Below are 12,885 nucleotides of genomic sequence, written 5' to 3'. Positions count from 1 at the left end.
GCTTTTGAATTTTATTTACTGTTTTTTCTTTTCTTTTATACATCTATAATCTAAGTCTGTTGATGGTATTCCTTTGCTTTTTGATTTCATAAAGTATTCTACAAGTAAAGAATTAATGATATTAACATAAGCGCAGAGGAAATACTGTTTTTTTCTTTTTTTTACTCTTGAGCATGCAAGCCAGTTAATGAATTATTTCCCAAATTCTATTTCCAAGATTTTAGAATAATGTATTGTGTATCTCTCTGCTAGTGATAGCTAATGATCAGCCTGATAACAGACATTTGATTCTATCATGCCAATACCTTGATCTCATTTAACTGCCATTGCTCTGAAATAGTAATAAAACTGATATGCTATTTTCATCGAACATTTATTCTTCAATTAATTCAATTAGCTTCTATTTATCTTTACTTAAAAAAAATGAAAAAAAAAAAAAGTTTGCTAAAATATTTGCAATATTAATTGCAGATCATTTTATATTCATTACGAAGATGAATGATGTGAAGTTTGTTCTTGTAAAATGAAAACAAACTTTTTTTTGTTGGCAAAAAAAAAAAAAATGAAGAAAAAATTTAGTGCATTGCCAGTAAAAGTGCCTGCTTCTCCCGGGAAAGGAGCTTAAAAGAGGATGTGCTTAGTCATCATCATTGTCTTAGGAATATCACTAAAATTTCTTTTCTTTCTTTTTTTTTTTTTTTTTTTTTTCATTTTTCTCTCAAATAATAAACAGTTGCTGCTTGGAAATGTTCCATATAGTTTTTCTTTATTTCGCTAATTTTACTGTATTATTTGATATATTTGATTGTTAAATAGAAAATTTAAGCATTTCTTTATTAATTATACTATAAATTTACATTATTTTTAATAACAATTAATAAAAATGTCTCATAAAGTAATAATAATTCAAGAAAATTCAAGAAATAATTGTTGTTTGTCTATTCAACTAAGATTATCATCCATTTTTTAATTTAAAAATTTTGGAATGATATGAGATGATAAATTTGCGTGAAATTTCTAACGTGTAAAATGAATTTAATTTATTTTAATTTCATGCATGTAACAATTAAAATGAAAAACTCTTCGACTATTGATCCGTTTAAAATTTTGTTATTTAAAATTGGCGATAACATATCTGAGTAACATATAAGCCTTATTTGAACTCACATTATGCTATCATTGCAAAAAGTTTAGAGGTCAAAGTTTAAAAGAGGTCAACTATATCATATTATTTAGCTAATATTTTCAATTTAATATTTCATTGTCTTATCTTTTATTTGTAAATAAATATAAATCTATGTATTTTGTGTATGTCTGTATTTGTATGTATGTATGTGTGTGTATGTGTGTGTGTGTGTGTGTGTGTGTGTGTGTGGGGGGGGGGGGGGTGTGTATTTGTATACATAGGTAGGTATGTTTGTAGTTTTATTTTTTTTTGCATTCACTGAGCCATTAACTGTTACTGCTACCCATCTTTTCATCATTATTTTCTACTATTTTAAATTCATCAAAAAACGAATGACTGGAATGAAAAAATTAAATAAATTAGATTATTTATTTAAATGAATTAGATTCATTAATAAGTTAAATTAATTTATTAATTAATTAAGTTAGATTAGTTTATTGATTAAATAAGTTAGATTAGTCCATTAATTAAGTAAATTATTAAAAGTACTAGTTTTTTTTTTTTTTTTTTTTTGTATATTTAATAATGTGAAAATGAAATGAAATATTATTGAAGAGTATGCATCTCTATGAATAAATTAATTGTAAATCTATTTAATATTAACTAAATTATTATTATAAACAAATTTCCATTTTATTAGTTAATAATTAATGCAATTATAAAATTAAAAAAACAACAATAAATTAATGAAATAAATATGAAAAGAAAAAAAAAAAAAAAACATTCACAATTAGTTGCTAAATAAAACATTGTTTAGAATATAGCGAAGAAAGAATTGAAGAGAAAATGAATGATTGAAAAATTTTTCAGTTTCATTGAAAATGCGTTAAAAATGAATGGTAAATAGTTTTGAAATAAAATAAAAGAGTGAAGAGAAAAGAGAAAAATATATTAAAGCTTAAGCTTAATGTCTAGAGTTCAAGCTTATCCTCAATATCATCACACATCACAATGTCAGAGGAGGAAGGAAAATTCATCTCATAACGGAAAATTCAGGAGGAGCAAATTTTGTGCTCCTTTCATCTTTCATTTTAACTTTCTCTCATGTTTAGTGGTAGTAGTAGCAGTAGTAAGTGATGATAGTAGTAATAGTATGTGATAAAGAAAACCTGAAATTATTTCATATTTTACTTTTAGAACTTATATTAATTAATTAGTTAATTAATTAAGCTTTTAAAATAATAAATGTAATAAATGATAATTGATATTTAAATCTTTTGTTATACTTTTTATGATAACAATGAATTTATAAATTTAATTTTTAAAGCAAACATTTTGGCTTTCCTTGCAATAAATATTCAATGGCTTCATCTTCAACAAATACAGCCACAGCGTCAACACCGCCAACAACGAATAATACCGCACCACTTCAACCAATCCGTCAAATGCTTCTACTTCCACCTGCTGCACGACCACCTGAATTTGAAAATCCATTGGAAAAAATTGAACAATTGCTAACATGTCCAATTTGCTTGGATCGTTACAAGTGAGATTTTATAAGTTAATGAAAACAAAAAATTGAAATTATTTTAAAGTTATTATATGAAAGTATACATTTATCATTTAACTTACACTACTAGCTAACTAACTAACTAATTAATTAACAATACGACTTTTTGGATGAATGTGGTTAGGTAACTTTCAAAAGATTTTTTTGCTTATTAATATATTCAAAATCAATATTAAATTTATAAGTTAAAACATCAGCAATTTAAATTGTTGCAAATTAAAATGGATAACAAATTTTTATTGTCATTTTTCAAATAGTTTAATGTTTATTTTTCACTATTTACTCTGTTGTCTCCAATTTCAATCAATTCTTTTTTTTTTTAATCAATTTCAATTATAATATTGATCTCATATCGATGGCTTTTTTTTTTTTTTTTTCGTTCAACTTAAGATTGTTTTTAAAAATATTTGTCTTTTCCTATCACAAAAAGTAATTTTTACAAATCTTTCTATAAATTTGCTTAATGACAACTCTGTAATCTATCAATCATTTTTATTTCGATGACAAATAACATTTTGTGAAATACTAAAGTATCACTTTCTGTCATTCCAATCCCTACAATTGTGCTAATCAGCTGAGATGGTAAAAAGTTGAAAATTTAAAAGATGAAATTTAATTAGTGTAAGTGAGGTATTCTTGTCATTTGATATTTGCATCATTCCTTATCACATATCATTGTAATATAATTCAATTACGAGAATTAAATATAATTCACTCATATTTTTTTCTTGCTAATTAAAATGAATCAAATATTATATTATTATCATTTTAAAGTCAAAAAAAAAAAAGTATTAATAAAATGATTACTTTACAAAATTTGGCATATATTACACATTTTGTTAAAAATATAAATTAATAAATATGATTCTATAAATCATTTTATATGAACGAATTGTATTTAAGCTAAATAATTTAGAATGGTCAATCATTATTAGATAACTTTTTGAAATTAGATATAATAAAAAGAAAAATAAAAATTGGAATATATTCTGAATTAGATATAATAAAATAAAAATTGGAATATCTTTTTTTTTTTTTTTTTTGTTTTTTCAAAAACCAATAGCACTTTTATATTTGATTTTGTTTTATTTATTTTAACCATTACAAAATTCTATCTATTAAATAAACGAAGAATATGAGATGATGATAATGATGATAAAGGAATAGAAAAAAAAAAGGAAAAAAAAAAAAACAAATTTTCAAATATTATTCTTTTTTAATATAATTTGATCGTTTATCACTTAGAACAAAACAATTCAATGTTTATTCATTTAATTTCATCTATTTAATATTCAATAAATTTTGAAAATTTTTCATAGAAAAATATCTATAAGTAATTATATTGTTCTATTTGAAAAATTTCTATACGAAACACGCAGAAATGTCCATCTAATCTTTGAATAATAAATAATTTAAATTAATTTAATTTATACAGCGATGAAAAAAAAGTTATTTGTTAAATGTAAACAATTTTTTGCTATCATTACAACATTATCTCCCATAATCAGTAACAGTTATATTTGTTGACAATTAATTTATCAATTAATTTTCATTTAATCATTTCAATAAATTTCATTGTTCATTTTGTCATTTTTTTTATTTTGCTGATTTTAAATGAATTTATTTTGTTTTGTTTTGTTTTTTTTTTTCACTTTAATATTACTAACATTAAAATTCAAAATGCTTCATTTTCCTTTTTCTTTTTCCTTTTTTTTTTTTTTTTTTTTTGTTTTTGTTAATTTATTTTCACAATGAGAGAGAAATTTCTAACTGAAATTATATTTTCTTTCATTAAAACAAAATGCTTTCAAGAAGTTTTTTTTTTTTTTTTTCTTTTTTTTTTTTGCTTATTTAAAAAATATAATCGATCACATTGATTACAACAAAAATGAAATAATATTAGGAAGAGAAATTGAATGAATGATTCATCCTTCTTTCACATCTGTAATTTCATTTATTTTCCTTCTTTTTTTTTTTTTTTTTTTTTTTTTTTTGTTTTAGAAAATTTATATATAAAGGAAAATTTTCATAAATTCAAATTTAGAAAAGAAAATAAAAGAGAAAAAAAAAAGTTTGCAATTTTTAAATTTATTTACTAATTTTCCTTTTTTTTTTTTTTTCATTCATAAAAAAAGAAAATTAATGAAATAAATAAATAAATGATGAAATGTAAAATATTTACAGACAACCGAAATTATTACCATGTCATCATACATTTTGTTTACCATGTTTGGATAATTGCGTTGATTTGGTTCATCGTGTGCTCAAATGTCCGGAATGTCGAGCGGAACATCCGGTACCATATGAAGGTGTCAAAAATTTTCAATCTAACTATACCCTTACAGGTTTTTTGGATATACATTTACAAGCAACAGATGATAATGCTGCACAATTAGAAGCATATATTCAGAGGTTTTTTTTTTTTTTTTTTTTCAACTTTTTCAATTTTTTGTTTTTTCTTTTTACTTCAAATAATAATACCGCTAATGTTGTAATTTTGTTGATGGCATTTTAATGATTTATTGAAAGAAAAGACAAAAATAAATAAATGTAAAAGAAAAAAAGTTAAACTAAAGAAAAAATAAAATAAAATGTTTTATCTAAATTATGATAATTTCTATTTTTAATTACTTTAACCATCAAAATAATTTATATTTTATTGGAAGAAGGAATGGAAAGAAACAAATAGAATAAAAGACAATTTTTTTTTTTCTTTTTTTTTTTAAAAAAAAATATTTTTGTGGAAATTTTTTGAAAATTTTTTATAATTCATTGATGTGAAAATTTTCATATATTCTTCAATCGTTTTAATTTTATCAAGAATTAACTTTCTCCTAAATGATTTAACTTTCTCCCAAAAGAATTAACCTTTCATCTCCTAAAATATATCGAATTACTCAATGAATTCATTCGTTTCGTTTCACTCTCGACCAAAATATCAGATGATGTTTGGTTTGAGGAAATGATAATGATTGAAATAGAGGAAGAGATGAGCAGGTTGCTTAAAATTTGATTACGACTGATAACAGAGAAAGCATTATGTTCCTAACAGGTGCAAAGTGTAGCTGTTTCATAGAACAAACAAATGAAAACTCAAAAATTGCACAGCTGTTTGAAAGAAGGATGAAATAAAACTAATAGTTTGAAGACTATACCTTTGCTTATCATTTCAGTCACTGATAAATGATAATATGATAATATGCATATAGCTATAATATTAACATGAAAATATGCTGAAAATTTTTTTAAGAACAGGAAAAAACAAAAACTTTGAAAATTTGCAGGTATAATTTGGAACGATGTAAAATTTGTGAAGAAAAAGCTGTATTAGACATTTGCGCTCATTGTGAAAAACGCGCATGCAGTGATTGTCGTGCAACACATTTGGAAATGTTAAAACGTGACCTAACAAGAGTACTCAATCAGGTTCAAAATTGCTTATTTATTTTAACAATCTCGACTATGATTCAAAATTAATTGTAAAATTAAATAATTGAAAATTATTGAACGAAGTACCATCAATATTATTAGGATTATTCTGAAGATAGTAAATGAAACTTTACAATGAAAAGTAATACTAGAAAAAAGAGAAATATTTTAAAGTTCTGAAAAAAAAAAATAGTTAAAAATTTTAGAAACGATTTAGAAAGTAATTTGGCACAAAAAAAAGTGCCATATTTCAGGTTAAACGTTTATCAAATCGAATCACGGAAGCATCTGATGGCTTAAGTAAGGGAGCTGAGTTGTTAACATTGAATTGTGAGACTGCAAAGGATGAGGTATCACATCTCGTTTGGGCAGACTAATTTAAATTTAAATTTTTTTTTTTTTTTTTTTTTTTTTTTGAGGCAATGTGATTGTTAAAGAAAAAAGATGATTAGTTAAAGAAACTGAAATGTAACTTAATTGAAACAAATTTTTTAGCATCAGTTAAAGCTTATGATTCAATTATTTGATATTAGATCACAATTTTTTTTTTAAGTTTCATTTATAGGTCAAAGAATATTTTCGTCGTTATTATCGAGAATTAAAAAAACGCGAAGAAATGTTTATCGAAGAAATCGAAACATTTAATGCAACCGAAACTCGACTTATGCGTAATTTACGCGATGTACTTGAAATCGAAAGTTCGAATATGAGCGAAGGTTTTAAATTTTAATTACAGATTTCTATCATAATTTTATTATTTGATTGATTGGTAAAATGAAATTTGGATAATGCTAAAATAGTTAAGTATTACTTTTCTTTTTCCAACATTTCCTCACTCTAAAATCAAATTTCAATTAAAATTCTGAGACAAATTACTGTTAATGAATGAAGCATCTCCCTCATTATCATTTATTATCATTATCACTATTATTATTGTTATTAATATTAATATTATTATTATTGTTATTAATATTATTATTATTACTATTATTGTTCCCTTTTTTGTCTGAAGAACGTTGTATGAGTTAAACCTAAGATCTGAAAAAAAAACTTTTAATTTCTCAAATTAATTGAAAATTCTAGAAAACCGGCAATATCTCTAATTTACGGATGAAAAAGAAATTTTTTTGTTTTTTTTAAAATTATTTAAAAAAAAAAAAAAAATTATTTTCTAAAATTATAGGCTGTGCATATTTGGAAGCAGCATTGAAAGGTGAACGAGAAGTGCAAGATTTTGAATTGGTGAAATTGAAAAATGTCTTCTCGGATGGATTGGAATATTTGAGAAATTTTCAAGTAAACTAAACTCTTTCAAGTTTAACTTACCTTAGCATAGTTCATCATTACTCTATCATTCTTCAAATTTTTTTATTTCTTATTTGCATGTAATATTCAAAAGTATTTTTTGTTTGAGTGATATTTTGCCTTTTGTATGCATTTCATTTTGCTAAAATAAATAGCAGAATCTTAAAAAAAAAATTCAAAATTATCGTTTTTTATTTTTGTCTTTTTTGTTCATAGAATTTAAATATTACTCTATTATTTATACTTTAAATCTATCTCTTCAATGAAACTAAAAGAGTTAATTATTTTTAAGTAAGAATTGTTCATAATAAATATTCCAACTACATTTTGAATGAAGAAAGGAATACTGTTTCTTTTTCTTCCAGTGATTTGAAACGTACGTCATAACGTTTTATATTCACGTAAACCAAGACTAAATGATAATTTATATTATGAAAAAGAATAGAGCAATACAAATATAATAAAATTCTAACAATTAATCATAGCACTATAAGAGTAAAAGTAAAATTTATTATGCATTTTTCATTTTAAAAAATTTCCACAAAATGTTTTGGTAAAAGAAAAAATTAGAAAGTCTAAAGAGTTTACATTTAAAATATTTTAATTTGAGAACAATTTTAGGAATTTATTTGTAACTACACTTGCATCACATTTTCTGGTGTTTTTTTCTCGAGAAAAAAAAATGCAAATTTTAAATTTCAGCCTGATGCCGATGAACTTTTCTCGAAAAAATTACGCTTTTCACCTGGTGATGATGCTTCAAAGCTACCAACAGCTATTGCTAGTTTTGGTGAACTTACCGTTATGCTACCCCAATTTGCTGGACGTTATCTTCCGTTGGAACAATCCTATCTACCACGTCCGATGAAAATTGGTTACGAATCGGATAGTTATAAGTATGCCAGTAAACGGATGACTGATTTGGAAGAAGGAGGTGGACGTCCCCAAAATGATTTTCGCGGTACGTCGGGTCGTTACGGAATGCGTATTAATGCTGGTGAAGAGGATATGATGTCAATTCGATATCGTCGTCGACAACAGATGGAAGAAGAAGCATGGAATCGATTAAGAGTGGAAAAATTTGACAATTCTAGTCAATTACTAGGTGGTAGTAATAATAGTGGAAGTGTCACTAGTAGTGTCACTTGTCATAAACCGGGAAATAGTCCATGGAGTCGTACCGTAGTTGGAAATGGTATGAGCCCATCTGCTGCTACGACAAATGCTAGCACGAAAAATGATTTAACAGTCGCAACTGCAAAAGTTATCACTGATAGCTTATCATCAGATAATGCTATTAGCAATAGTTCAAGACAAAATGGCATTATCACTGATAACAATAATTCAGTTAAAAAATTTTTAGTTGTTCCCAAAGGTGTGGTATTAAATGAAGGTCAATCTACCACCGAATCGATTGCTACCGTAGCCAAGAATCAGTCAACAACTGAACTTAGACAAACGGATGCTAATCAAACAAGTGGTACTAAAGTTTTATTACACAATTCAAGAAATACTTTAAATCAATCAAAACAATTATTAAATGATTCTGCTGATCATACAACAGCAACACAATCACAATCTCATAAATCGACTACAAATCAAAGTCATATACCATTACCATTATCAACAAATAATTATCATGATGAAAATAATCATCAAAAATCATCAGCAGCATTAAAATTAACAAAGAAACCACCATTACCACGACAAATATCAAATGATGATACAAGTTTAAATGAAAAAATTGAAAATATTCGTACAGCACATGAAATGCGTCGTGCTAATCGAATGCAAAAACAATTGGTACCTTTAAGTGGTACTGCTCACAACAATGGTAGTAGTAGTAGTAGCAATCCGGATGCTAATACAAGTGATGAAAGTGAATGCGAGAATGAACCAATTCAGCAAAAACAAACAAATAATCGTTTTCGAATTATTTGTCGTAGTGCTTCTGAATCCAAAGAATCGATGAATCATCATCAACAACGTTCATCCGATTCAACATCACTCTCATCAACATCTCAGGAAGCATTTCTAGCAAGTGAAAACACTGAAGGATCATCATTACCAATTCCGGTTACGCATTATCCAGGTGAGCAGTTACCATCCTGGTTATTAAGACGTCGACAACGTTATCAACGTTCCAAGACAAATCCTGATTTAATTTCTGTGCTAACTGCTTTAAATGGTCAACAAAGTAATTTAGCAAGTTTAGCATTTTCCTCTACTGATGGTACTAGTAATAGTACTAATTCTAATACTACTACCAGTCAAGTACCACAATCATCAAGCAGTCGAGTTCAGCAACTTCTTCTGGAACGATCTAATCGTTTAGCTGGTGGTAGCGGTCAATTGCTACGTCAAGATAGTGTTAACAATGGTGGTGATATGATAACGATGACACCTGTTTCTTCCTTATTAAATCAGGATCGTCGTTTACGTTTACGTAAACGATCAAGTATTGCTTTAGATGCTGAAAGCATATATGATTGTCGTCTATTACATGCACCACGTTTCATCTGTACTGTTGATTATTTGGCAAAAGGCAAACCAAAATTGGTATTTGGTAAAAAAGGTTCCAAAGAAGGTGAACTTAATTGGCCACGTGGTCTTGCTATTTTAGGCGGTAATGAATTTGCTGTCTGTGATAGTAGCAATCATCGTGTTTGCATATTTAATACGGGTGGACGTTTGTTAAAAATGTTTGGAAAATATGGCACAGGTGATGCACAATTAGATAGTGCTGCTGGTATATGCTATAGTCGTTACAAGCATTTAATTGTTTCCGATCGTTATAATCATCGAATTATGATTTTTGATCAAGATGGACATTGTGTGAGAAAATTTGGTGGACATGGTCCATCTAATGGTCGTTTCAACAATCCATGGGGTGTAGCTGTGGATGATATGGGAATGATCTACGTTGTGGATAAGGTACGTAGATAGTACCTAACGAATAAATCAATGATAAATTTTATCATTTCAAAGAATTTCCAGGATCGTCCGAATCGGATGCAGACAATATTACTTACTAATATTAATGGATATATACAGTTTTTTAACTGCTTCTAATTTTACTACATTTGCGCTTTAAATGTAGACCTTTATTCAGTGTTAGTATAATTTAATCACTATTACGTTTTGAAAATTGCACTCAGTTTAGGATCAAAAATGTATTTGTGCAAAGTGCATAAAAGCGCTAAGCGCAAATTTATTTTTGGCTGAAATAAGTAAATGCATCTGGCTATTCTGTGAAAATCGGATTGATAAAAGCCAGGTTTTTATTTTTTAATGCCAAGAAGTTATGTCGGAAGCTTTTATCGATGAAAGAAAAGGAAGTAATCATCATTTCCATCAACATAACAACAAACTAATGATGTGCTGCACTAAAATGGACGATCCTGCGAATCATAAAATTATAATTTAAGTATTAGGCTAAGTTATTTACTAGTACTTATGCTAGGAAGTAATTCTTAATAGTTTTATTTTAAAATGAAAAGAATTGAGTGAGGTTTTTTTTTTTTTTTTTTTTTTTTTTTTTTAGGACATAATATAAAGTCTAGAATAGACATCTTAAAATTGCTAGAAGCGGTAAAAAGAAAGAAAAATGATTGTAAATTTGAAAGAAGAATTTCAAATTTAAATTGGTAACAACAACAAAGTGCAAATTGACGAGGAAAAAAAGCAATTCAGGACAATCATCGTGTCCAAATGTTCGATAGCAAAGGACAATTTGCTGGCAAATTTGGTACAATGGGCCCAGGAATTAGCCAATTCCATCATCCACAATTTATTGCTGTTAATAAACGAACACATAATATTTATGTAACAGACAGTTCGAATCATCGAGTTTGCATCTTTGATCACAATGGCAATCCAATTTTTCAATTTGGTTCCGAAGGATTTCAAAACGGCCAAATGAAATTCCCACGTGGAATCGCTGTTGATGATCAGGTTTTATACCCAGAACACCTCTCTCTCTCCCTCTCTCTCTCTTTTACCATTTCATATTTCGGAAACCTCCTTCATTCCTCAACATCATAATTTTATTTTAATCCTCACTTTTTTTTTCCAAAAAAAAAAAAAAAAAAAAAAAAACAGAACATATTGGCATGCTTGAAAAGTTATGAAAGGGAATATTTTAATCTTTATCATTTTACATTTTTAAATTTAACTTTGCTTTATTTATCTAATTTACCACAATAAAATGATTGAAATCATTTCAAGAGTAATGTTGATAAGATTTAAAAAAAAAAAAACTATTTTTTTTTTCTTTTATGCCTTTCTTTTTTTTTATTAATATTATTTTAGCAAAAGAATTGATACATTCAAATTATTTATCAAACTAATATAAACTTCATCGTTATCCTTTTATAATTTCTACATTTTCAAATTTAAATATAAATACATTATGAGAAATTAAACTTATATTTCACGAATGATATAAATTAATTTATTTTATAATAAATTTTCAGGGTTTCATCATTGTAGCTGATAGTGGTAACAATCGTGTGCAAATTTTCTATCCAAATGGTCGTTATATGCATAGTTTTGGTACCTGGGGTAATGCACCTGGACAACTGAAAGGTGTCGAAGCGGTTGCACTCATTGATACCACAATTGTTGTTTCCGATCGTGAAAATCATCGTATACAATTGTTTTAGTTTTTTCTTTTTCTTTTTTTCTTTTACTCTTTCTTTCTTTCTTGTTTGATTCAAAAAAAAAAATTTTTTTCCCATCATGTTATTTAATAATAAATTGCTGTATTATTTCAATTATTATTGATTAATTGATTAGTCGATTGATTGATTGATTGATTGATTGATTAATTAATTGATAATATTAGCATTTTGTTTAAATAAATGAAAAAAAAAAATGCAATGATATTATTACAGAACAAATTTTAAATACATTAAATTATAGGAAATGCTTTTTACATTAATTTAAATTAGTTTTAAAATGATTCTTAAAGATAAATTATAAATTAAAGTTAGAAATGATTGAAATTTTTTACGGGTATTTTATGTGTATTGAATATTTTACGGGTATTTTACGGGGCAATAATTTAGATAGAAGAAAGATGGTAAAAATTTCTAATACTTAATCTCATCCGTTTTAAAAAAAAAAAAAGACAAATTACTATAAAATTATAAATTACTAATTAAATGGAATGTAATAGTGAATTAATTTTGAAGACTAAATGAATGGAACAGAATCGATCAAACATTTTTTGTTTACAAAAAATTTTGTTAGAGAAAACATTATTGAAACATTTTTATTCAATAAACATTTGAAATAAACATTTGATAAAATGATTTGATAAAAAAGATAACAAAAACTATTTATTTTGTATTTGTAAAAATTTTGATTTGCTAATTTCATTAATAAATTTAAAATATTGAAAAAAAAATTTTTATCACATAGTGAAATCTTACTTGAAATTCATTCATGTTTA

At 25.9% G+C, this 12,885-nt stretch overlaps 1 protein-coding gene across 3 annotated transcripts; it reads left to right on the top strand.

Annotated features, from left to right (window-relative positions):
- Positions 1-2,487: 2,487 nt before the first annotated feature.
- On the top strand, positions 2,488-12,094 carry Bma-nhl-1 (putative RING finger protein F54G8.4 in chromosome III, putative; the record flags this gene model as incomplete). 3 transcript variants are annotated; one of them, XM_043077791.1, is made up of 10 exons in its annotated part: positions 2,488-2,672; positions 4,881-5,108; positions 5,981-6,122; positions 6,380-6,475; positions 6,691-6,841; positions 7,309-7,421; positions 8,133-8,391; positions 8,794-10,364; positions 11,124-11,384; positions 11,906-12,094. In XM_043077791.1, 10 exons carry the CDS (start codon positions 2,488-2,490, stop codon positions 12,092-12,094), a joined length of 3,195 nt encoding a protein of 1,064 aa, XP_042933725.1. The 3 variants fall into 3 exon arrangements, with proteins under 3 accessions (XP_042933725.1, XP_042933726.1, XP_042933727.1); XM_043077792.1 differs by having other exon boundaries at positions 8,133-10,364; XM_043077793.1 differs by lacking the exon at positions 11,124-11,384 and having other exon boundaries at positions 8,794-8,910; positions 11,906-11,925.
- Positions 12,095-12,885: the final 791 nt, after the last annotated feature.

This window comes from Brugia malayi, assembly GCF_000002995.4.
Source record: "Brugia malayi strain FR3 genome assembly, contig: Bm_v4_Chr1_scaffold_001, whole genome shotgun sequence".
Classification (NCBI taxonomy): domain Eukaryota; kingdom Metazoa; phylum Nematoda; class Chromadorea; order Rhabditida; family Onchocercidae; genus Brugia; species Brugia malayi.
This window is presented reverse-complemented; position numbering and strand designations above follow the sequence as displayed.